The sequence below is a fragment of the Micropterus salmoides genome, unplaced genomic scaffold (genome assembly GCF_014851395.1).
Source record: "Micropterus salmoides isolate LMB-PRFRI ecotype aquatic unplaced genomic scaffold, ASM1485139v1 Ms_hic_scaffold_1, whole genome shotgun sequence".
NCBI lineage: Eukaryota > Metazoa > Chordata > Actinopteri > Centrarchiformes > Centrarchidae > Micropterus > Micropterus salmoides.
This window is the reverse complement of record NW_024040040.1, coordinates 54,466,342-54,493,431: the sequence shown is the minus strand read 5'-3', so window position 1 is coordinate 54,493,431 and position 27,090 is coordinate 54,466,342. Positions and strand designations below refer to the sequence as shown.

General features: G+C 42.8%; 1 protein-coding gene and 1 long non-coding RNA gene across 2 annotated transcripts; both read left to right on the top strand.

Moving 5' to 3' along the window:
- Positions 1–2,055: 2,055 nt before the first annotated feature.
- Positions 2,056–7,932, top strand: LOC119897087 (NACHT, LRR and PYD domains-containing protein 12-like; the record flags this gene model as incomplete). The annotated part of the gene is made up of 5 exons (XM_038710644.1): positions 2,056–2,707; positions 3,881–4,054; positions 4,850–5,026; positions 6,734–6,904; positions 7,767–7,932. Coding segments are annotated over exons 1-5 (1,236 nt in total), but the record flags the coding sequence as incomplete, so codon positions are not given.
- Positions 7,933–8,913: 981 nt separating this feature from the next.
- On the top strand, positions 8,914–25,948 carry LOC119897226. Its single transcript, XR_005443379.1, has 3 exons — positions 8,914–8,971; positions 23,763–23,936; positions 25,778–25,948. It is a non-coding gene; the product is annotated as an uncharacterized LOC119897226 (long non-coding RNA).
- Positions 25,949–27,090: the final 1,142 nt, after the last annotated feature.

The following is a 27,090-nucleotide window of genomic DNA, read 5'->3' as shown; positions in this document are numbered from 1 at the left end:
GTTATGCAGTACAATCAGGAAGGCATCTGATTAGCCCCAAATTTATTCTGCACCGTAATGACCCCCAAACATACAGTGAAAGTCATTAAGAACTGTCTTCAGTGTTTACTACTTACAATACTAAATCTGGTAAAATTCAGAGTCAGATTCATTTGCTGGCTTCCCAAACTATTATTGAGTACTATTGTCATGCTACTAATTAACTGATCATGTAGTGCCGCTCTGCACCATCCAAACAATATGATTTCTGATTCTTTCATTTTTGGAGCTGCTGTTGTTATGCATCACTGTGACTGGCTCAGCTGTTACAGAGCTGTGAGATCAGTGATGTGATTGGCTTAATCACCACACCCTCTGATCTATAATAACCTCCACTCAGCTCTCTAACACTTCGTGCTGCTGCAGATACATGAACAGCAGGTGGAGACACACAGTATGAGAGACCAAGAACTAACAGAGTGTTGCAGCAGCTTTCTGCTTTCTAATCAGCTACACACTAAAGGTAAACGTTTGCTGCGAAATTCCAGGACAGGTTTCTAACTTAAAAAATGTCTTTATGTCCACAGAGAGAGGAAGAGGAGCCATGATTCCGTGGAGGAGCAGCCGTCCTGCTGTGCTTTGTGTCAGGACGTCCTGAAGGATCCAGTCTCTACCAGCTGTGGACACTGGTTCTGCAGACGGTGCATCACCTCATACTGGGACCAGTCTGCTTCATCAGGAGACTCCTCCTGTCCCCAGTGTGGAGACAGATCCAGAACCAGAGCTGGACTGCAGACAGCCAGTCAGAGCAGCTCTGTACAAAGTAAGACTGGACATCTGTCTGCTTCTTCAGATATTCTGATGTTGATGGTTTTTATATTAGTAATGAAAATAATCAGCACATATTCATTGTTTCTCTTCTTTAGTGAGTGGTGGTCTGCAGGAGGTTTTAGATGAACATAAGATCAGTCTGAGGAGGAGATGCGAACGTGTGACTGAAGGAAGTGATGAAACAGGAAGTGGAACCCTCCTCAACAGGATCTACACTGAGCTCTACATCACAGAGGGACAGAGTGAAGAGGTTAATACCCAGCATGAGGTGAGGCAGCTTGAGACAGCTTCCAAGATGGAGACCCTCCATGACACTGTAATCAAGTGTCACGAGATCTTTAAAGTCTTACCTGGCCAACAGAGAGCCATCAGAGTGGTTCTGACCAACGGCGTCGCTGGCGTTGGAAAAACCTTCTCAGTGCAGAAGTTCACTCTGGACTGGGCAGAGGGCTCGGAAAACCAAGATGTCGGTCTGCTGGTTCTGCTCTCGTTCAGGGAGCTGAACTTGATCAAAGATGAGCGGCACAGTCTCCTCACGCTGCTCCATGTTTTCCATCCAACATTACAGAAGGTCCCAGCAGAGAAGCTCGCCGTCTGGAAACTGTTGTTCATCTTTGACGGCCTGGATGAAAGCAGACTTTCATTGGATTTCCACAACAGTGAGGTTGTGTCTGATGTCACACAGAAGTCATCAGTCAACCTGCTGCTGACAAACCTCATCGAGGGGAATCTGCTTCCCTCGGCTCTCGTCTGGATAACTTCCCGACCTGCGGCGGCCAATCAGATCCCTCCTTCGTGTGTGACAGGGTAACGAAGTACAAGGCTTCACTGACGCCCAGAAGGAGGAGTACTTCAGGAGGAGAGTCAGTGATGAAGAGCTGTCCAGCAGAATCATCTCACACATCAAGACCTCCAGGAGCCTCCACATCATGTGTCTAATCCCAGTCTTCTGCTGGATCACTGCTACAGTTCTGGAGCACATGTTGACTACAGAGCAGAGAGGAGAGCTGCCCAAGACCCTGACTGACCTGTACTCACACTTCCTGCTGGTTCAGATAAAGAGGAAGAAGCAGAAGTACGATGAGGGACATGAGACGAGTCCACAGGAGTGGACGGAGGCTGACAGGAAGGTTCTTCTGAAGCTGGGGAGGCTGGCGTTTGAACAGCTGGAGAAAGGAAACATCATGTTCTACCAAGAAGACCTGGAGCAGTGTGGTCTTGATGTCACAGAGGCCTCGATGTACTCAGGAGTTTGTACAGAGATCTTCAAAAGAGAGAGTGTGATCTTCCAGAAAACAGTCTACTGCTTTGTTCATCTGAGCGTTCAGGAGTTTCTGGCTGCAGTCTACATGTTCCACTGTTACACCAGCAGGAACTCAGAGGGACTGGAGGAGTTCATGAGGAAATACTGGACCAACAGTTACAGTCACCCACCCCTGGATGTCTTCCTGAGGAGCGCCATGGAGAAATCCCTTGACAGTAAAAATGGCCACCTGGACCTGTTTGTTCGCTTCCTTCATGGCCTCTCTCTGGAGTCCAACCAGAAACTCTTAGGAGGCCTGCTGGGTCGGACAGACAACAGTCCAGAAATCATCCAGAGAGCCATCAACAACCTGAAGGAGTTGAACAGCGAACATATCTCTCCTGACAGAAGCATCAACATCTTCCACTGTCTGACGGAGATGAACGACCACTCAGTACATCAGGAGATCCAAGAGTTCCTGAAGTCAGAGAACAGATCAGAGAAGGAACTCTCTGTGTTCGACTGCTCAGCTCTGGCCTACATGCTGCAGATGTCAGAGGATGTTCTGGATGAGTTGGACCTAAAGAAGTACAACACATCAGAGGAGGGACGACTGAGACTGATTTCAGCTGTGAGGAACTGCAGAAAGGCTCGGTAAGTCCAGATGTGATTATCATTAAAAGAGTGTTCCACTTGTTTGTTTTTTTAAATATTTATGTCGGTTGTATTTTGTCATTGATCTTCTTCAGTTGGTTGTGTTTGTAGCTGACCATTAATGAACAGTTATTCTATTTATTTCTAAACATTAGTCTCATTAGTCAATAAAGCAATTTATTGCTCATGAATTAAACTTTTCATCGTAAAGTCTTTCCTTATATCCTGTTACTCAAAAAGAACCTTGCAGGTGTTTTCTCGTTCTTGTTGGTGTAGAGAAGAGAAGCAGCAGGAAATGGACAGCTTACACTAATGAGTGGTAACATAGCTGGTAGAGTTTTGCAACATAAACATCTAAAAACTGAGGTGCAGCCTGCTGTTTGGAACTGTGAGCTGCACTTTCTCTGAGCTGCCGACGTTAACGTGTCTGAATTTGTGGTGAGATTTCTGCCTGACCAAAAGTTTTTCAGTAACTTTCGGTTTCTCATGCAACATGCAGTCACTGTGTGTCGGTCAAACGGTCCGAAGGGGGTAACATTACTACCAGCGGATCAATAACCTAATGCACAGCAGAGTCAAGGGCAGGTAGACAGATATGTGAGAGATTCTGAATTTACAGAAAGTTTTCAACATGAGCCGAGAACCTGCTGAAATGCAGCTATTAAAGTCCAGGAGTAAATAACTGAATTAAACGAAATAATTTCTCACTGAGATGAAAAGGTGCCACAGTCACATTTAAAGAGGTTACTTCCCCAAACAAAGACACAAAGAGGAGGAAAGACTAAATCATGACTCAGCAGATATTAAAGAAGTTGATCTACAGGAGAAACCGATGTGAGAGTAGCATAACTGCTGGAGGAAAAAAATTATCAGAATGCTGTAAATTAAGTGTGTATTGCTCTAAATTTTCATATAATTCAGCATTAAAGATTTCTTAAAAATAGTGTTGAAATCTTGTCTCATCTCACTCTTGTCGGTTACTGTCTTGTCACAGCCTTATTTGTTTAACTTCTGTGGATGTGAACCTGACAGCAGCAGGTAGCAAAGACATATCATCTTTCCCAACTGCAATTGTTCACTGTTCATCAATGCAGGACATGTCTATTTTTACTTCATGCATTTGACGACAAAACAGTTTCCTCTTTCATAATAAAATATTTTGTGTCCTGACAGCCTATCTGACATTGAACTCTCAGAGACTCACTGTGAAGTTGTGGCCTCAGCTCTGAAATCCAACCCCTCCCATCTGAGAGAGCTGGACCTGAGTAACAACAAGCTGCAAGATTCAGGAGTGAAGCTGCTGTGTGCCGGACTGGAGAGTCTACACTGTAGACTGGAGACTCTGAGGTCAGTTTACTGACTTTGACAGAAGGTCAATAAATTAGGGAAGAGAAGTTAGATAAAGAGAAGAAAGACATGAATGCCAAGCTCAGTAAAGGTGAAGTTAGGAACTGTGATTATCTTCACAATATCAGAAGCTGATGTGGCTGATACAAAGACAACCCACACAGCCACTTTGGTGTGGTATGCATTAAACCAGAGGTAAGAGTCATGATTAACAGGGTTTTATTCTGTCCTCTGTGTCAAGCCCCACAGCAAGCATTTCAGAAGCACAAGGTTTTGCTGCCTCTTCAGATTTTGATTTGTCATCTTGTCATCAATGATTAGTTTTACCTGACCTTCTCGATCATCTGGATAACATTGAAAGGTTATGGAATGTTTCCTGAAAATATTGCCTAAATGAAGCATATAAAAGGTGAATATGATTGGTCCAAGCACAAAACCTTGTGGAAGTCCGTGACTTATGTGTCTCCATGTTTGGACACGGATCAGCAGTTGGAGGGTATTACATGTTTTTAACGCAGGAATTTATTCTATAATCTGAATATACAGTATGCTTTATAGGAAAAGAAAAAGCTGTCTGAGAAATAGATCAGTGTAGACCTAAACCTTTTGGTAGTCTCTCCCTTTCCTATCCTCAAAGTTCTTTTGCAGGTTGTTTCCCCCAATGAATCCTCATCTTGGCAGGATATGAAACGTACCATCTTCATCTTAATGTCTTTCTGACTTTTTTTTACTCACATTTGTAGGAAAATTGTGTGCACAAGTGATCTTTTTCACCATCATTTATTCTTTATTCAGATTGAGTGGCTGCAGGCTGTCAGAGATCAGCTGTGCTTCTCTGGCTTCAGCTCTGAAGTCCAACCCCTCCCATCTGAGAGAGCTGGAGCTGAATAATAACTACATCCTGCAGGATTCAGGAGTGAAGCTGCTGTGTGGTTTTCTGGAGAGTCAACACTGTAGACTGGAGACTCTGAGGTCAGTTCACTGACTCTCTGTTACTATTGGATCTTATGTTTATTTATCAATTGAAAGAATTTCTTTTCAAATATAGTCAGTCATCCAGGTCATAGTTATCCAAAGAAGGTTAAAACTGGACTTGGTTATGGAAACTAGAAGACGTTTCGTCCCTTATCCAAGACACTTCTTCAGTTGTCTTAGAGCCTACGCCGCTACTGATCCCCCATTTACAATGCTGTCCTTTCATCACTTCAAAGGAAACTTGATGAACAATGGTCATTCAGACTTGGCCTCAGGTACCTCTAGCGACCATAACTACTGTCGTTACAACAGCCAGGAACACCAATGAACCAGTGGTATCGATCTTGGCAAACAACCCCACAGAGGTTAAACTGCTGAGTTTCCCTACCAGTCAGTCAGAACTGAAGAAGTCTCTTGGATGAGGGATGAAACGTCTTCTAGTATCTTCAACCAAGTCCAGTTGCCCTTTATTTTTAACTTTCTTTGGATAACAAACACCATGTTTGAACACAGGGACACAAGTGTATGTGGTACCAGAGCACCCTCGGCTGAAAGTTCATGATTGATTTTCAACTGATCACCATCTGGTGGTGAGTTGGATCGGTTGGGGATTGACTCTGGACAGACCTTGTAAGCCCAAATGGGTAGTACTAAGGAGGTCCCTGTCAGAGAGATCTCAATTCACTCCCCCGGCACAGCTTTTCTGGCATCCCTGGTGAAGTTTGGGCCAGTGAATCTGAGTGGGCAAGGTTCAAAGCTTCCATTGCGAAAGAATGAGGCATTGCACCGGGTGTGGGAGAAGTTTGGAGAAGCCATGGAGAAGGACTTTTGATCAGCAACAAGGTATTTCTGGAAAACTGTCCACCACCTCAGCAGAGGGAAATGGGGAACCATCTAAGCTGTGTACAGTGAGCGTGGGACACTGTTGACCTCAACTGGTGGAGGAACACTCTGAGGAACTCCTCAATCCCACTAATGCACCCCTATGGTAGGCAGAGCTGGAGGCTGATCATCAGTTTCTCTGGCAGAAGTCACTGAAGTAGATAAATAACTCCACAGTGGCAAACCCTGGGGATTGATGAGATCCATCCACAAATGCTGAAATCTGTGGATGGAGAGGGGATGTCTTGGATGACAGGTCTTCAACATTGTGTGGAAGTCGGGGGCAGTGCCCATAGGGTGACAGATCAGGGGGAGGGACCAGAGAGTGTGTGCCAATTACAGAAGTATCACAGTCCTGAGCCTGCCTCAGAAAGTCTACTTCAAAGTGCTCGAAAGGAGGGTTCAGCCGATAGTCAAACCTCAGATAGAAGAGGAACAATCCGGATTCCATCCTGGTCATGGAACAGACCAGCTCTTCACTCTCGCAAGGATCCTGTACGGGGGCCTGGGAGAATGCCGACCTGGTCTACATGTGTTTTGTGGATCTGGAAAAGCCATATGACCGGGTCCTCCGGGAGATACTGTTGGAGTTGCTGTGGGAGTATAGGGTGAGGGGGTCGCTTCTCAGGGCTATTCAGTCCATGTACATGTCGGCCTTCTGCAGTCTCCATCAAAATTATGATCCACAATGACAAAGTCACTTTACTCATTTTAGGGAAAATCTCATTGACTAGGACATAGTAATGTTGAGCTCCACATTTAAAACCTGAACACATCTGATAGGATTAGAAATTCACAAATCTACATTTGTTCTTTATTCAGATTGAGGCGCTGCAGTTTGTCAGAGATCAGCTGTGCTTCTCTGGCCTCAGCTCTGAAGTCCAACCCCTCCCATCTGAGAGAGCTGGACCTGAGTAACAACAACCTGCAGGATTCAGGAGTGAAGCTGCTGTGTTTTCTGGAGAGTCCACATTGCAGCCTGGAGACTTTGAGGTCAGACACCATTTTTTCCTTCTGTGCTGAGATTAATATGATGTGAAAGTTGTGGTGACACTAAAGTGCAGACATAAGGCTGATATTATACTGATCCACAGTGAGGACCTTAATGCTAAAGTCTCTTTTCTTCTTCAGTGGTTTAGTCCATTGACTGTGGCAGAGCAATGTTGAGCTCCACATTTAAAACCTTATTATAACAAGAAAAATCTCCACTGGATAATTCACTCTGAACTACTTAAAGTCCTAAAAAGAAAAGGCATTTTTTAAATTTTAAATGATACCTTGTTGGCCATCTGGCATACAAACATGAAAAATCCCAGTGGCCTGCTGCATTGGTGGGTTGATGGACCATCAAAATATCCCTAAAGTTTTTTTGTGAGTGGCCTCTCTTTTTACCGGCCCTAGTGGGCTTGTCATTCGAGTGGTGTATGAAACAAACCTGTGTGCATGTTCTGGGACTGTGCTCACTGGCCAATCACATCCAACATAGTTAAGCTTGTGCTTTCATCATAAAGTCCGTTGTAGTCTGCTCTGTCATAAATTCTTTTGGGCCTCACAACCCCCCAAAATGACTTGTTTCACTGTCAGAATTTGATTCACTCAGTCCAATAACATTTGGAAAGTCTTTAAGAAACACATGATTGAATTATTTTATCCTCATTCAAGTTACCATATGGTTTTGTATAGGTTAGGGTTAAAATAAAAATATGTAATAATATTAAGAAATACAATATATACTTGTAAAAGAGAAAAGCTCATTGATTAGGACATAATAATGTTGAGCTCCACATTTAAAACCTGAACACATCTGATTGGATTAGAAATGGATTTTTATCTCCATCATTTATTCTTTATTCAGATTGAGGTGCTGCAGTTTGTCAGAGATCAGCTGTGCTTCTCTGGCCTCAGCTCTGAAGTCCAACCCCTCCCATCTGAGAGAGCTGGAGCTGAGTGACAACGAGCTGCAGGATTCAGGAGTGAAGCTGTTGTGTGATTTTCTGGAGAGTCCACACTGCAGACTGGAGACTCTGGGGTCAGACACCATTTTTTCCTTCTGTGCTGAGATTAATATGATGTGAAAGTTGTGGTGACACTAAAGTGCAGACATAATGCTGATATTATACTGATCCACACTGAGGATCTTAATGCTAAACTCTATTTTCTTCTTCAGTGGTTTAGTCCATTGACTCTGACAGATCAATGTTGAACTCTACATTTAAAACGTTATAACAAGAAAAATCTCTACTGGATAATTCACTCTGAACCTCTTAAACTCCTGATTTTCACCATATATTTCACATCATGTTTTTAAAGAAATGATGATAAAACTGCATGAATTCAATGAATAAATAAATAATCTACTTTTCAACTATCAGACAATAACAAATGCATTCAGTATTTGCTTTTTCCAACATTGTTCTGAAGCTATATGATGCTTATACTGACTGAATAGAAGAAGAAGCTTTGATTTGATGGCTCCACTATTCCTAAAAGAAATATTGTAGATGTCTTTTGTTCACATTTCTCCAAAGTTCATCCTGACATATTTGGCATCTTTGGAAACTTTGGGATTGAGTAGAATCTTAAATCCGTTTCTGTGGGTTTTACTTTGTGTTTGGCTGCACAACATGAGTTTGTATAGACGGAGCCACTGGTGGAGCTGCAGAGTTTAAGACGTGAAGTCACTACGTTTTTATTGAAGTAACAGCACGTTATCATTAATATTAATTTTTTTTTTTCTTTTTTTTTACAATTTGAACCTGCATCCTGTTGGGTTCAGGTGTTTGGAGTTTCCATTTTCAGATTATTATCATACAGATTATTAAACACTGAATGATTTCAAGCAGGAACATTGTCTTCTAAAGTCGGATCATTTATTTTTTTATTCAGATTGAGTCTCTGCAGTTTGTCAGAGATCAGCTGTGCTTCTCTGGCCTCAGCACTTAAGTACAACCCCTCCCATCTGAGAGAGCTGGACCTGAGTGGAAACAACCTGCAGGATTCAGGAGAGAAGCTGCTGTCTGCTGAACTGGAAAGTCCACACTGCAGACTGGCAACTCTGAGGTCAGTTCAGGGACGTTTACACCGGGTTTTTTTTTAATCATACTATCCTCACTGAAATCATGGCCGGTATTTATCAAGCTTCATGAAATTTACTCCTACTTTTAAACTTAAGAATTAAAGCAAGTTATTAAATGTCTTAAAGCTAAGAATCACTCTTACACTCCCAGTTATTTAAGACAGCTAGAGAGCTCACTCAAGTGGTTAGGAGCTGCCAGTAGGGGCTTGTGATGGGACATGCGCAAATCTTTCAGGAGAGGAAGAATGTTTTTAAATTATTAGAACTATTAGTTAAGGAGACGGGGTCGGACAGAAAGACAGTCTTTGTCAGTGAGTTGGTGAAAGAAGTCATCTCACCACTGACTTTACGCAGTAGCCTAATACATTTTCAGCTAAACTGAAGGTTGCGATGACACTTTGTTTTTTTGCCACAGGAGAAATGTAGCAATGCTGATGATTTTGGCCCATCACAACCATCAATAAACCCAACTGTCATGGAAACAATCATGACACTTAAAGCTTCACACATTGTCATGCGTTGCTTCAAAGGAGCAGTAGGTGCAATTGATGGTGCTCATATAAAGATAAAATTTTATCTTTCATTTATTAATGTGTATATCATAACGTATTCTCTTGAAAATTCTTTATTGTTAAATGTGTGTTGAACGTAAACTCCTCCTAGGAATTTCACCATTCAATGTGAATTTATCTGAGAATATTCTTAAATAAGGAAATCTATTCAGTGATTGGTCCTTGGCTACATCATCATCCTGTTTGGGGCACAGCACAGTGTTGTGAATCAGCACTAAGACTGACACAGAATTTAGTCCTACACTTCACTCAAATTAGGACTATGATGCTTAATAACTAACTTTTAAGCACAGATTTGAGACAAGAATTGTTTTACTCTTCAGTTAGTTCTTAGCATTGTTCCTTTAATAATTAATTATGTAATTCTTTAGTAATTCTGAGAAGCTTGATAAATACCGGCCCAGATCATTTTCCTCCAGAGCAAATCCTGCACATGAATAATTTGAGGTGCCAGCACATCAACCAAAGACTCCCTTAACCCTTCCATGCATGAATTACGACGGCCTCTGTCAGGATTTCTTATGTATTTGTATTGCTCTTTGGGCATGCAAAATAAAATTAGAATGACATTTTTTTTAAACAAACATTTTTCAAGGAGTTTCTTACACTTGTCTTTCTCTGAATTTGATTCAAGTCTTCTGCAGAAGGACTCACAGCAAAACACATACGCCGTGTACATGTATGCTCGAATGAGTGAGGAGAGCTCCGTGAGCCTGTTATTTATCCAGCTTTAGGGTCAATCTTATCATCCCACAGAGACACATTGTCCCTGAAATCTGGATACCACAGAGAACAGAGATATTTTGACTGTTACGTTTACACAGATTCAGTGCCCCATATCAGATGAGTCTCCCTGAGTCCAGGGTTACATGCAATACGTTTGGAATTCCCATTATATTACTCCCTTTTAGCATTTTATGCTAACCAAATATAAGAATACAAACATTTGATTAACCTTAGCAGTACTTGCAGAGTAGATAATTAGGTAAGAATATAAGTAATAGACAATATAAGAATATAAGAATATAAGGGAGAGTATAAGACACAATACAAACACTTGTAATTATGCAAAATGTGGAATTTCATTATATTTGCAAAGACTAATGATTCAGAATATAGCTATGAAACTTAGAAATGATTCAGATTAAACTTCATTTTCATCCCCACTGAAAGGTGGGATCCACTCCATCGAATCTGTGTGTGCAGTATGTAATTGCATATACTGACCCATAGATGATTTAATAGCTGCAGCAATCATAGATCTACCACAAGGGATCACACAGCATGTCAGGAGGAGGAAAGCACCAAGAATGACAAACATTTTAAACAACACATTCTTCCATCCGCCTGTTGTCAGCCACGACCACATGTCCCATCCCCCAGAGTTCTGTGAGTCCTGACTCTTCTCCTCGTGTAGTAGATCATTCAGGTGGGAGACAACATGAGTCATGTTGTCCGAGACATCTGGGATGTATGTACAACAGTCCGTTCCAATAATGTGGCAAAATCCACCTTGAGTTGCCAGCATCAGGTCCAGAGCCATTCTGTTCTGCAGAGCCACATTTCTGAGGCCCTGCACAGGGCGTGAGGGTGGAAAAACCTACTTCCACCAGGGCTGTCAGGTACTCCAGTTCAATAGCCAGTCCATCTATCTTATGTGCATTGTTCACAGTCCCCCACCAGGGGAGAAAACCCCCAATACCTTTCTCCGCTGGCGGAGACGGTGCTAGATACGGCTGCTTCCACCTGCACTCCTTCTTGGCTCCATTATCCCATTTGGTGCCGCAGGTTGCTGTAACCGTCTGCTTATATGATGATGTTCCCAGGAACTGATCTCTTGGTGTGAGACATTGTCTGGTGAAACACACTGCTCCGGTTCGGGCTGTTGTATTCGTTGTCATGATGGGCTTGAGACGTGTTCCAGAATGGTGGTGGAGCCCCCAAAATTGACCATGCTGATATTACACAGTTTGAGTGCCTGGGTCATATCCTTGACTACTCGGCCCTTTCTGGGAAACCCCTGCGTGAAGGTTAACAGGGCTCTGAAACACTTAATGGTCTGGGTTTCACTGGTATGGAGTTCCCCACTCCATGAGGGAGCTGTGCACACACATAACAGCTCAGATTGGTCACTTTTCTTGAAGTGGCCATCATGGTTGCGTACCATGCATTGTCTTTCAGCCCAGCCGGGCTGTCAGGGAGGAGGTGTGACTCCTCCTGGATCTTTCCCTCAGTCAGGCCAAAGTTTGTTGCTTTCATGTTTGGAAATGATGACAGGATGATGATGACAGTGAGCAGAACAACGCCTCCGTTTTCTCTCTGCCTGTCACCTCTCCAGAGCCATCTGTTGGCATCTCTGGTATCATATCTTATCAGTGTGCCCGCGGTGAGTGTTTGGGAGATTAGTGGTTCTAGGTGGTCTCAGAGACCTCCACTCCCCTCCCTCCCTAGGAACACAAGGCAGGGGAAAGCTCAGCTCACTCACTGATCTCCATCTTCGCCTGGTCTGAGGCCATCTGGTTGCTTCGGCACTCGTTTGCAGTGGGTGGCGTGAATCCAAGTTGCTCTTTCAGCCACTTATACTGCTGTTTCTGTTGTTAGCAGTATCTGAAATGGCCCAGTCCACCTGCGAGCCCGCCAGTTCTTTCTCCTGAAGTCCTTTACCACGATCCAGTCCCCTGGCTCCAGATCATGCAGTTTCTTTTCTGCTACCTTTGGGATGGCGTTTTTGACCTGCATGTGAATTTCAGATAGCACAGAGGACAAATTAGCACAATATTTCAGCATTTCATCCTCACATTGGCTGGTGTCAGGGAGTTGTCTTCCAGCTGGCCCAATCCCAGTTTTCAATGGTCTGCCAAATAGGACTTCAAAAGGACTGAGACCCCCTCTGCACCTCATCCGGCTTCTCATGTGCATTTAAACGATCGGCAAGCTGGATGCTAAGCACAATGTTGCCTGAGATCAATCCCCATATCCTCCCCTATACTCTTCAATGCTGCGCTGATGAAAGGTGTGCCATTATCACTGGAGATCTTAGTTGGGATTCCCCAGCAAGGAATGATCCTGCTTATCAAAGCTTTTGCAACTGCTGCTGCATCCTGTTTAGATGTTGGAAATGCCTCTACCCATTTAGAGAACATATCTACCGTGATAAGACAATATTTCTTCCCCTGTGACGGTTTCAGTTCAATGAAGTCCATTTGCAGGTGTTCAAATTGTTTGTCTGGGGGGGTGGGTGTGCCACCTGTGGGATTTGAATTGGTCGCCCCACGTTGTTAGTTGCACAAATCATGCAACTTTGACAAAATTTCTGGGAGAAGTTGTAGAACCCCTTTGTGAACCAGTATCTGTTTATTTCCTGTGACATACTCCCTTTTGATACATGGTTTTTACCATGTGTCAACTTAGCATAATAAGGAAACAGATACTTAGGCAGGTATGGCTTCCCATCAGGCCCATATCACACTTTGTCAGAAAATGTGCAGCCTGCTTTCTTCCAAACAACTCTCTCCTCTGGACTCGCTCTCGCCTGTAATTCCTGCAAATCAGCTGTAGGAGTCAATGGCGGGTCAGTTAAAACAGTACATTGGGTAGTTAGTGTGTGTTTTGCTGTAGCCTTTGCTACAAGGTCAGCTCTGGCATTCCCCTGTGAGATAGGATCAAGTTTGTTCGTGTGAGCGTCACACTTACACACAGCAATCATTTTGGGCAACAGAACAGCGCCAAGTAGTTCAGCAACCAGTTTGTGATGAGCAATAGGTTTGCCTGTGGATGTTAAAAACTTCCTATTTGCCCACAATCTCCCAAAATCATGAATAACACCCCAAGAATAACGGCTGTCTGTAAAAATATTTACAGTTTTGTCCTTTGCATATTTACATGCTTCTGTGAGTGCAACTAACTCTGCTGCTTGTGCAGAATAGTTTGAAGGGAGCGGTTTTGCTAAAATTGTGTCATGCAAAGTTGTTACTGCAAAACCGGCTCTATGTTTACCAGTTGCTGGATCACGTGATGCTGAGCCGTCCACAAACAATTCCATGTCTGGGTTTGTTAGGAGTCTCCTGCAAGTCTGCCCTTGGAGAGCAGATTTCTGTTATGACTGCAACACAATCATGCGGCTGTCCTTCACCTGGAGTTGGGAGGAGAGTAGCAGGATTCAGTACAGTGCAGTAATGTTAGATATATCAAGCAACACGGTCTTGTATCTCCTCCACCTGGCTGTGGAGAGATGAGATGTTTTTTTGTTCAAGCAAAATCATCGACACAGCATGTGGAACTAGCAGTGTCACGTGATGCCATGGCTGCTTTTCCAGCAGCCGTCACAGCTCTCAGGCAGTTAGGCAGCCCTGCTGCAACAGAGTCCAGTTTGGATGAAAAATAAGCTACAGGTCTCAGTCGTCCCCCATGGTCTTGTAGTAGTACTGAGGTCATGTACCCCCCCTTTTCGTCAACAGTCTGTGTGAAAGGTTTGTTACAGTCGGGAAGACCCAGGGTCGGTGGAGACTGAAGAGCCAGCTTTAAATCAACAAACAATCTCAGGCCTTCCCCATGTGCGGTTTCTGCCCATGGTGCCTTAATGTGAGCACTGTCATCCATAAAAAGTTAATTCACCTGTTTCTTTGCCTCTCATTTTAGAATGGTCTAAAATGCTTCAATTTGCTTTGGGGTGAGAGGGCTCTTCTTTTTCCCTTTTGCAGTGTTCACATGACCCAAAACAATATCATTCAGAAACAGACTGCAGGTTGGATCTGCTAGCTCATCATCAGGAAGGAGTTAAATCTAGAGACGTCTTTCACAAAGATTTGTTTGTCATGACTTTTTTTTTTTTTTATCTCTTAGAGGGCTTTATCTCATGGTTATCAAATTTGACATCAGAAAATCTGTTTCTGGAACAGTTCTTACCTCATTCACAACAAAGAAAATATTTTACAATGTACCTGTAGACTTTGAAAGTCAACATATTGATCTGATGTCTTTCCCCACCCACCGGCTTCACAGCACGTTCTCACCCAGGGTCCTAAATCCTCCCACCTGTCATGTTTAGCTTTGACCACAGTGACATGAAGAAGTGAGTTAGGATTCTGAAACAGAGTTTTGCAGTGTGGGTCATTCACAACAACAGAAACAGCACATCTGTTATTGCTCCAATACAACCAGTTCAGTCCCAGTGAGTTCTTATCTCTATGTTTTCTGAACCATTCTTTCTCAAAGCTCGTATCAGCACTAAGATGTACATGTGTCCTGCAGCCTAGTTCCTGCGGGGACATGAAGTCTGTCTGACTGTGTCTGTGTTATGGAAAAGTGTCTTGACCTCTGCGATTAAAGAATGATTAACTGAATTCACTGCTGCCTCTGGCATTTTCCACTGATAGACATATTGTAACTCCCTTTGACTCTGTTTAACAAACTGTGATGCCATGTCAGAAATTCTGGCCACCACAACCCCCTTGGGAATGGAAATCAGAATTATGCCCAACAAACACATCAAATCTTGAGCAAGGAGATTCACAGGGCAGTGGTCTGACAGCAAAAAAGAATGTTTGAAATGCTTTTCAAACTCCTCACTACATGTTAAAGGTGCTGTGCATCTCTCTACCAGAGGTTTCCCTGAAACCCCCACTGTCCTGAGACATCATTTTTGGAGTAGTTTGAAATTCTTGACTTCTAATGAGTGATTCTGTGGCTCCTGAGTCAACTAGAAATGTGATATCTTTCCCTGCCACATATTCCCCTAGAATAGCAACCTTAAGTAAAATAGTATAATTATTATTATTATTTTTTTTCCCTTTTCCCAAAACTAAATTCTTCAATTTTATTGCGAGTCTTATGACTCACAAACCCCTACTTTACTGTGGGTCCCAGACCCAAAAGAACTGATGCAACAGTAGGTCCCAGATCTATAAGAAATCCACTGCCCCCCAGTGATTTCTTGACTATGGTACCTTTAACACAAAGCTTTGCCGATTCACACAGCGGCCCCAGGCCTGCCTTGCTGACACGTCTGTCACGCTCACCCTGAGAGGTAGCGAGAATCGTTCCACTTGAACAGTCTACTCACCAAAAAGAGAGTGTTGCCAGCCACCAGGTTCTTTGTGGATCACAGCGGTGAGGGAGCCTCAGACACTCAGGCGTCAGGCCCTCAACGTCTCACCAGTATTTTGGAGGGGACGTTTGAAGTCCCAGAGTGTCAAATTCTGGCCGTACGGTTTTTCACCTGCAGATCCGAGTGTCCGAGTCCTCTCACGCGTGTGACGAGCCGACAACATCAAAAGTGTGGTGGGAATTGCATGTTTAAATAAACAGCTCAGGAAAACACTTCTCTTTCTGTGAATTTTATTCAAGTCTTCTGCAGAAGGACTCACAGCAAAACACATACGCCGTGTACATGTATGCTCGAATGAGTGAGGAGAGCTCCGTGAACCTGTTATTTATCCAGCTTTGGGTCAATCTTATCATCCCACATAGACACATTGTCCCTGAAGTCTGGATACCACAGAGAACAGAGATATTTTGACTGTTACATTTACACAGATTCAGTGCAGAGTCCAGGGTTACATGCAATACGTTTGGAATTCCCATTATATTACTCCCTTTTAGCATTTTATGCTAACCAAATATAAGAATACAAACATTTGATTAACCTTAGCAGTACTTGCAGAGTAGATAATTAGGTAAGAATATAAGTAATAGACAATATAAGAATATAAGAATATAAGGGAGAGTATAAGACACAATACAAACACTTGTAATTATGCAAAATGTGGAATTTCATTATATTTGCAAAGACTAATGATTCAGAATATAGCTATGAAACTTAGAAATGATGACAACTTATACCACACAATTTTTTGGTATTTTTGATTTCACAATAAGAAAACATGCAATGATATTTGAAGATAGAAGAAACAAACGTGCATTGTCTAAAAAAGTTTCTTAAGCTAAAAAACTGCTGTATATTCTTTCTATTATATTCTCTGATTTTTTGTCACCTGAATTACTTTATATAAATAAAGACATTTCTCCCATAAATTGGTGCAGAAAATGTCTGCAGAATGCAGGAAATTAAGTGTTAAGTGCTCAAAATTTTCTTGGCGAGGACCCCCAGACCATCCATTTTTATATTTCAGCATTGAATATTTCATCAGATAGTGTTAAAATGTCTAACCTCTAATCTGAACCCTTATGTTCCCACCACTTTTCAACAGAAAGTGACGTCCTTGATTCATTTTATCTTATCAAAGTACAAACGCACCCCAAAAAGCTATAGTGTATTATATATTCACGTAACTTAATAATTTTAACAATTTTCTCAGGCTTAAAATTCATGCAGATTTTCCATTATACAGCCGTGAAGTTGGTATTAAATTTCATCTTAGGTGGTATTAAAAAGGTCTTAAAAGTCTTAAATTTAACTGTGAGAATCATGGGGGCACCCTGGGTAATAGTACGTGTATCAAGTGTAGTTTATTTGTAGACATGGAGGCGAAGCTTAGTGATTTAGAAGTCCGGCTCTGCACCTTGGTAGATCAGTAGTTAGCTACTGTAGCTAGCCAGTCCCGGGTAGTCAGTGCGGACCGACCTGAGTTAGCTTCTGGTAGCCGTCCCCTGGCATCTCCTGAGCAGCCAGTAAAGGGTGGCTGGATGACTGTCCGAGGCAGGAATAGTAGTAAGCATTCAAAGCCCACGGGTCACGACCAACCTGTTCACATTTCTAACAGATTTTCCCCACTCAGCGACACACCCGCTGAGAAACCAACTCTGATCATTGGCAGCTCCATTTTGAGAAATGTGAAGTTAGCGAAGCCAGCGGCCATAGTTAAGGGCATCCCTGGGGCCAGAGCGGGCGACATCGAGTCTTCTGGCTAAGGATAAATGTAAATACACTAAGATTGTTATTCACGTCGGTGGTAATGACTCCCGGTTATGCCAATCGGAGGTCAATAAGATTAATGTTGAATCGGTGTGTACATACGCAAAAACAATGTCTGACACTGTAGTTTTCTCTGTACCCCTGCCAAATCTGACCAGTAGGGTGGGCTCAGTGAGGAATTTTTTTTTGAGACTACTTTGCGTCCGCTTGCAATACTTTGCATCCCCTCGCAATATGTTTTGCGTTCCCTCGCAATACTTTTCTTCTTCCGTTACTTCCGAGCCATAGCTGTGTAGGCTATGCTCACCTGCTCTCAGCGCAACACTCCAGTATCAGCTTGTTGAATTTTACTTTGAACCAAGCATTTCCTATGTTGATGTAGTAGCCTTCTACTGCTCAATAGGTATATTTATGTGGGCTATTTAGTCAAAAAGGGCCAGGCACCAAGGCGGGTGATCTTTCCAGAGGAGAGAGAAGACAGCCGGGATAGATGCTGGTGCAGCTTGGACTTAAGGCTCACTATAAATGTTCATGCTGCTATACAGCACTTTCACACTGTTGACATAGCCTATTGTTATTAGACTGGTCCCTTCACTGGCTCATATTTCAGATGCTGCTATTAGGCTATTTCATTAGCCTAGTAGGCCTACTCCTGCAACTGTTAATAGGCCTACCAGTGCTGTTCCAAAGACTTCTATTTCTGTCATCATCACGCATAGACCAGTAAACCGAAATGTGCACATCCCACACAGAAATATTTGTAATCTCTTAAGGATTAGGACAACTGCACCAACTCCAGCACCCAGAACAAACTCATTTAAAATGGCTCTCTTCAATGTGAGATCACTTTCAAGTAAGACTTTTATCTTAAATGATTTTATCTTGTCTGCAAATCTAGATTTTATGTTTTTAACTGAATCCTGGTTGCAAATGAGTGACTATAGCCAGCTAGCTGAACTGTGTCCGCCTCAATATGATTGTTTTAGTACGCTGTGATGAATTTAACTCCTTTGAAGTTCTCACTCGGGCTGCATCATATTTGTTATAATTTATCGCCCCCCAAAACTGCCTGGAGGATTTTTATCAGAACTTCCTGAATTTTTATCTACTCTGGTTTTAAATTATGACAGAATTGTTCTTTGTGGCGATTTTAATTTTCATGTTGATGACCCCACCAATGTTAATGCAACTGACTTTTTAAATATGGCCACTTCTTTTAACTTCAAACAACATGTCAAAGGGCAAACACATAACCGTGGTCAAACACTGGACTTGGTTTTTACCCTGGGCGTCAGCATTTCCTCTGTGGAATTAGTGGACATGAACATATCTGACCACAGATGTATTGTTTTTAGCTGCGATTTGCCTGTTACTCATGCCGCCTCACCAAGCTCCGTGTGTTCTCGCATCTTTAATGAACAAAGTGTTTCAAAGTTTTGCGCATTCTTTCAGAGCCAAAGTCTGATTCCAACACCAACAATCTGGTCGATCAATTCAATCATATCTGCTTGTCGTCACTAAATATTACTGCTCCTCTAAAGGTTAGGCCTACGTCTAAAGCTAGTAAGCAACCCTGGATAAATGACAGCATTCGCAGCCTAAAAAGGGAATGCAGGAAAGCAGAGCGCAGATGGAAAAAATCCAGTCTCCAAGTCCATTACCTCAGTCTGAAGGATTTATTAATTAACTACAATAACATGGTTAAGGATGCGAGAACACACTATTTTTCTGAACTCATTACTACACATAAACACAATCCCAGGTTTCTGTTTAAGACTGTGGATCAGCTGGCAAACCCAACTCCTCCTTGTGCCTCAGCTGGAAGTAATGATGACTGTGAATTGTTTTTATCTTATTTTACCAATAAGGTGGTGTCAATCAGAGCCTCTATTACCCCCGCGGCCTCTTACTCAGAGGTTCCTCACCAGCAACAAGAGAGTTTTAACCAGTTTTATCCCATCGACTTGTCTGAGCTTTTAAAAACAGTATCTCAAATGAGAGTGTCCTCCAGCCCACTTGATGTAATACCTACAAAGTTTTTACTGAAAATAATAGATTCTGTTGGGCCCCATTTGATCTCTGTTTTCAACAGCTCCCTATCTACTGGTTGTGTCCCTGATTATTTTAAAACGGCTTACGTGAACCCACTTTTAAAGAAACCTGGTTTAGATCCCTCCCTCCCACATAATTTTAGACCAATTTCAAAACTGCCTTTTATTGCAAAGATTCTAGAAAGAATTGTGTCCAAACAGCTGCTCACTGTACTGGAAAATAACAAAATATTGTCAATACCTGAGGCTCTGGAGACTGCCAAACAAAAACTTACTGCTCTGGCTACCTGTCTAAAAGAGATACAAGGGTGAAGCAGAAGCCAGAAAAATAAACCGGATGTTCTCCACCATACCATCCAAAGTGTACTCTCAGTGGCAGTGTAATAACACTAGATCAGATCCACCCAGGGCTGAGACTGAACAGTACTGGAAGAACATATGGGAGAAAGTCGCATCCCCCAACACCAATGCTCAGTGGCTAGTGGATTTAAGAACAGATCACAGCAGTCTCCCAGAACAAGGTCCAGTAACCATTCCAACAGCAGACATCCAAGAAAGTGTGGCAGGTATGAAGAGCTGGAAAGCACCAGGCCCTGACATGATCTACACCTACTGGCTGAAGAAACTAACTGCACTCCATGAACGCCTGGCAGCACAAATTAACCAACTGCTGATGGATGGGACCCACCCAAGGACGGACAGTCCTGATCATGAAGGACCCCCAGAAGGGAACAATCCCATCCAACTACCAGCCAATAACCTGCCTCTGCACAACATGGAAGCTCCTGTCAGGCATCATAGCGGCTAAGATGAGTAGGCATATGGCTCAATACATGGACAGGGCCCAGAAGGAATTGGGCAGTAAGCCAAGCACCAGCTACTGGTTGATAGAGCAGTCACTTGAGACTGCAAGACCAGGCAGACCAATCTGTGCATTGCCTGGATTGACTACAAGAAAGCCTACAACTCAATGCCACATACATGGATGCTGCAATGCTTGGAAATGTACAAGATCAACAGGACACTAATAGCCTTCATCAAGAACTCAATGGGGCTGTGGAAAACAAGTCTGGAAGCCAACTCAAAGCCACTTGCACAAGTCACCATCAAGTGCGGCCTATACCAAGGCGATGCACTATCCCCGCTGCTGTTCTGCATAGGCCTGAACCCCCTCAGCCAGATCATCACAAAGACCAGCAACGGATACCGGTTCCGAAGTAGAACAACCATCAGTCACCTCCTCTATATGGATGACATCAAGCTGTATGCCAGAAATGAGCGAGACATCAACTCACTGATCCACACTACCAGGAACTACAGCAACTACATTGGAATGTTGTTTGGACTGGACAAGTGTGGCCGCATGGTATCAAAAAGAGGGAATGATCAGAACCGAAGGGATTGAACTACCAGAAGGCCACATTGCAGATGTTCAGGACAGCTACAAATATCTTGGGGTGCCACAGGCTAACGGAAACCATGAAGAGGCAGCAAGAAAGTCCGCCACAGCCAAATACCTACAGAGAGCAAGGCAGGTCCTGAAAAGTCAGCTGAATGGAAAGAACAAGATCCGAGCCATCAACACATACGCCCTGCCAGTTATCAGATACACCGCTGGTATAATAAACTGGCCTAAGGAGGAGACAGAGGCCACTGACCTCAACACAAGAAAGCTCCTCACAATGCATAGAGGGTTTCACCCCAAATCTGTGAGACTGTGCACCACGCGTAGCAAGGGAGGCCGAGGGCTAGTGAGTGTCAAGACCACTGTCCAGGATCAAATGACAAAGATCCAAGCGTACATCAGGAAGATAGTCCCCAAAGATGAAGGGCTAAGTGAATACCTCAAGCAGTAGAAACCCAAGGGTGAGGACAAGGAAGACGAAGAACCTTCATGGAGAGACAAGCCACTGCATGGCATGTACCACAGACAAATAGAAGAAGTGACTGATATCAAGAAGCTTGAGAAATACCAAGGGCTGAGGAGCTAGAAAAGATGTGGAAAGTAAGAGCAACAGTGGTGCCAGTGGTAATCAGAGCACTGGGGGCTGTTTATAGGCCTGGGTATTGGAGCCGGTTTCTGAAAAGGCAAACTCAGAGTCCTGACCCGACTCTCCACAGCGATTCGAATTATCCACGCAACACATTCACTATTTTTCAGAAAGTGAAAGTTTAACACAAATGTAGAACCACAGTAAAGGGTCTTCTGGGTTCTGCTTGAACCATAAAAACAATAGAACAAAAAGAGCTCTCCACTAAGAGAGACAGTTACCAAGCTCCACAAAATAAAGTGAAATAAAAGAAGTTCTCTCTTCAGCTCCAAATGATTTTAAAAGCCAAAATACAAAGAGAGCAGCAGCCATAAACCAAGAGAGGCTAACAGGGGAATTAATAAAGAACAAACACTCCAGATCTTTGAAGCTGTTAGATGGCGGGCCAGAAAACAGTGAAATGATCATTTAAAATCCTCAGAGTTACGTGCGCCTGGTTATCTCAGTCAGTGGTGTGCAGGACTCCTGTTGGGAAGAGTGTGTGTTCGATCCCCACATAGTGTGAATGTTTTTTTCCTTCCACAAATTGATTATGACACTGGTTCACATGCTCACAATTAAGCATGTGCTGGAGTGTTTGCGTCCTGGCATTTGATCCACATCCATCAACCTATAGATGCCTATTTTCATGTCACCAGCATCTCCAGGCAGAGGAACTTCCTGCACTTCTCATTCAGGGTATTATATCTCAGTTTCCTGACGGCTTTTTGAGAGGTGTGTCAAGCAAGCCAGAGACTCTTTTGAATGTCCTTCAGAACTTTTCAATGTAAAAGCACTCAATGAAACGTGACATTAAGCATTGCTGCGAAAAAACATTCTTGCACTTTTACTAATTACACACCTCAATACTGAGCCAGCAGCTAATAGATCTCTCAAGTCAGTAGTAGTTAAGGATGACAAAAGCTCGGAGTGAGAACAGCTTAACATGACACACTTGTGTCCAACAGAGTACAAAATGTAACTTAATTTAATGCAACGAGGCCGACGGTTCAAGGAAAATCACCACCGCCAGGAACTAACAGACACCATGAGGCCAACTGAGCACTCAAACCCAGCGGGGGCTCGAGCAGCAAGCTAACACGCTATTAAAGAACAGCCCTGTAATGAGTTGTATTTTTTCCCTGTGGGTTTCTGGTTTTTGCCATTATTTCCTTAGTCCTGTGCTTTTGTCATGTTAGTGTTTTTCTGATCTGCGTACTCCTGTGTTTTATCATTATGGTCCTTAGTCTTAGTCTTATATCTCCATGTTTTAATGTAGTCTTGCCTCCTGTTTGGTCCAGTCTCCGTGCCCTGATTTTGCTGTCTTTCCATATTTTGTGTTTTACTTTGGTAGATCTGTCCTTGTGTGTTCCTGTGAACTTTACCTCCTGTTTTATTTTGGTAATTTTCTGTGCCTGATGTTCTTGTCTAGCTTTGTTCCTGTTGTTAGTTAGTGTATTGTCTTATGATTAGTTTTCCTCTGCCTTTGTTATTGTACTTTGGTTCATGGATTTGTGTCTGCTTGTGTTCTTGGTTATTTTGGTTTATTCTGTTCTGGTTTCATGATCTGTTTCTTTCTGCCCTGTTAACTGTGTCTGTCTGCTGTGCCTAATTAGTCCTGATCCCCTTTACCTGTGTTGGTCCCACCCTGCTCATTAGTGTGTGTGTGTATATATATACTTGCTTGTGTCTTCAATCTTTGTCACGTCCTTGCGTCAAATGTTGAGTGTTCTGCCTTGTGCTCTGTTTTCCCTGTTTTGGATTATTCCCTGTGTTTTTGGATCGCCTTGTGTTTGATGGATTTACCTCACGTTTGGACTTACCCTTGTGCTTCCACGTAAGCTTGTTTCAGTTTGGTCTTTGAGTGAATAAATCCTTTTGAACTGCATCCTCGCTTTTGGTTTGCATTTGGGTCCACACCTCAGAGTTCACTTAGCCAACCCATGACAAGTCCGTGTTGATGCAGTCTGCAAGAAGAAGGATCAGTCAGAACCAATCATCAGCCGGAAATCTCACAGCTGACTTAACGTTTCATCCACAGACTTAGAAATATTAAAACAAACAGACGTAACGCTCTTCCTGATTATTATCTTATATAAATTTTATTTCAACTATCAGACAACAGATATTTCCATTTTCTAAATATCTACATTCTAAACCTTCTTCAGCTCTGAACAGATTATTAAACACTGAATGATTTCAAGCAGGAACATTGTCTTCTAACGTTACATCATTCACTCTTTATTCAGACTGAGGGACTGCAGGTTTTCACAGATCCGCTGTGCTTCTCTGGCCTCAGCTCTGAAGTCCAACCCCTCACATCTGAGAGAGCTGGACCTGAGCAGGAACAGCCTGCAGGATTCAGATGTGCTGCTGCTGTCAGATTTTCTGGAGAGTCCACACTGCAGACTGGAGACTCTGGGGTCAGACACCATTTTTTCCTTCTGTGCTGAGATTAATATGATGTGAAAATTGTGGTGACACTAAAGTGCAGACATAAGGCTGATATTATACTGATCCACACTGAGGATCTTAATGCTAAAGTCTGTTTTCTTCTTCAGTGGTTTAGTCCATTGACTGTGGCAGAGCAATGTTGAGCTCCACATTTAAAATCTTAATAAAACAAGAAACATCTCCACTGGATAATTCACTCTGAACCTCTTTTTTACGTCCCGGCTTGATGGATAAAGAAAGCAACATGAACTGGATGTTTTTGGAAAGGTGAAAATGTGTTTAATTGTAAAGTCAGAGTTTAACACAAATGTAGAACCACAGTAAAGGGCCTTCTGGCTTCTGCTTGAACCATAAAAACAATAGAACAAAAAGAGCTCTCCACTAAGAGAGACAGTTACCAAGCTACACAAAATAAAGAGAAACAAAAGATCTCTCTTCAGCTCCAAATGGTTTTAAAAGCCAAAACACAAAGAGAGCAGCAGCCATAACCCTAGAGAGGCTAACAGGGGAATACTAAGACAACACAAAGGGATCGGTAGTGAAACTAAACCTTGGCCCTGTCCCACAGCTAGAATTAATAAAGAACAAACACTCCAGGTCAGGGGTCGGCTAATAAGTCTGGCATCGGACCAAATTTCAAATTTGGACCAAATTTCTATCAAGCTCTTAGATGGCAGGCCAGAAAACAGTGAAATGATCATTTAAAATCTTCAGAATTATGTGCGCCTGGTTAGCTCAGTCAGTGGTGTGCAGGACTCCTGTTGGGAAGGGTGTGTGTTCGATACCCACATACTATGAACATTTTTTTCCTTCTTGTTAAACAAATTCATTATGAGACTGGTTCACAATTAAGCATGTGCTGGAGTGTGTGCGTCCTGGCGTTTGATCTGCATGCATCAACCTATAGATGCCTATTTTCATCTCGCCAGCATCTCCAGGCAGAGGAACCTCCTGTACTTCTCATTCAAGGTATCTCAGTTTTCTGCTGACTTTTTGAGAGGTGTGTCAAGCAAGCCAGAGACACTTTTGAATATCCTTCAGAACTTTTCAATGTAAAAGCTCTCAATGAAACATGACATTAAGCATTGCTGCAAAAAATGTCCTTGGCTTTTATTTTGTTGGCAAAATCCCTTTAGAGGAAGTGATATGTGAGTAACTGCTGCTGTTGTGACAGAGATCCACTTCAGCAGAAGCCGCTTTTTTCTTTTGCTGCTATCAAAGTAACGTGGCAGCGGGCCAGATATTATTGCTGGGGTCAGCCGTCTTTTGCCGACCACTGCTCTAGATAATTACACACTTCATTACTGAGCCAGCAGCTAACAGATCACTCAAGTCAGTAGTAGTTAGGGATGACAAAAGTCCGGAGTAAGAACAGCTTGACACGACACACTTGTGTCCAACAGAGTAAAAAATGTAACTTAATTCTCTTCACTCAGCCAACACATGACAAGTCCATGTTGATGCAGTCTGCAAGTAGAAGAATCCGTCAGAGCCATTCATCAGCCGGCAATCTCACAGCTGACTTAACGTTTCATCCACAAACTTAGAAATCATAAAACAGACGTAACGCTCTTCATGATTACCATCTTATGTTCCACATCATGTTTTAAAGAAATGATGATAATAAAATACATAAATACAATGAATAAATAAATAATCTCTATTTCAACTATCGGACAATAATAAATATTTCCATTTTCTAAACATCTACATTCTAAACCGTCTTCAGCTCTGAACAGATTATTAAACACTGAATGATTTCAAGCGGGAACATTGTCTTCTAAAGTTTCATCATTTATTCTTTATTCAGATTGAGGCACTGCGGTTTGTCAGAGATCAGCTGTGCTTCTCTGGCCTCAGCTCTGAAGTCCAACCCCTCCCATCTGAAAGTACTGGACCTCAGTCACAACAACAAGCTGCAGGATCCAGATGTGCTGCTGCTGTGTGGTTTTCTGGAGAGTCCACACTGCAGACTGGAGACTCTGAGGTCAGACACCATTTTTTCATTCTGTGCTGAGTGTAATGATATTGACTATTGTAACAGCCAACCTACAGAGGGCGCCGTTTAGCTGGTGTTGCATTACGTTGCATGTAAAAAGAGGTTGAGCAATAAAACACTCTTGTGAATGGCAGTATGTGTGTTCAGTCAAGTCAAAAAATGGTACCAGGAGTAAAACATGAGCGTAATGAATAATATTCGCCCACCTGACGAGTTAAATTTGACGGGCAACGTCCACGCTAACTGGAAAGCCTTTAGGCAAAGTTTTGAGCTGTATTTGTCAGCTATAGGCCTGGATGAAAGAAACTATCGGCGGAAGATAGCTCTGTTTCTAACTGGGCTGGTCGGGCCGCGTTGAATGTGTACAACACGTTCGTCTTTTCGGAAGAGGAAAGAGACAAGCTGCCCGCGGTACTGAGCAAGTCTGAGGATTACTGCACGCCAGGAAAAAACGAAACATATGAACGGTATGTCTTCAGGAACAAAATGCAATAAGAGGCTGAATCAATAGAACTGTATGTGATAGACTTGGGCCTCATGAGTCAGTCCTGCAATTTTGGCACACTGTCCAACTCCCTGGTATGATCCCATACAAAGTTGTTTTCAGAGCCACTCTTTCAGGAGAGGGGCTCGAAACACTAAGGCTTCTTAAGAGAGTCCATGTTATTGATAGTGACCACTAGGGGCACAGCAGATAGCAAACAGATGGACACGTGCAGATTCCACCACTGAGATAGTGAGAGAGTACAAGGATGTATTCCAGGGTGTCGGCTGCCTACCTAACCAGTACAAAATACGTCTGAAAGACAATGCAGAATCTGTTATCCATGCAGCAAGGAAAGTGCCATTGGCTCTGAAAGAAAAACTGAGAAAAGAACTGAAAACCCTGTTAGGCTAGGGGATAGTGAGGAAAAGTGGAGGAACCTACAGACTGGGTTAATTCCCTCATTGTGGAAAAAAAGAACAGAGATATGAGACTTTGCATTGATGCAAGAGATCTGAATAAACGGATCAAAAGAGAGCACTATAGGCTGCCAACTAAATCAGACATCACAAGCTCAATTGCTTGGGCACATTTCTTTTTTCCAAGCTAGGCGCATCATCAGGGTTCTACCAAATTAAGC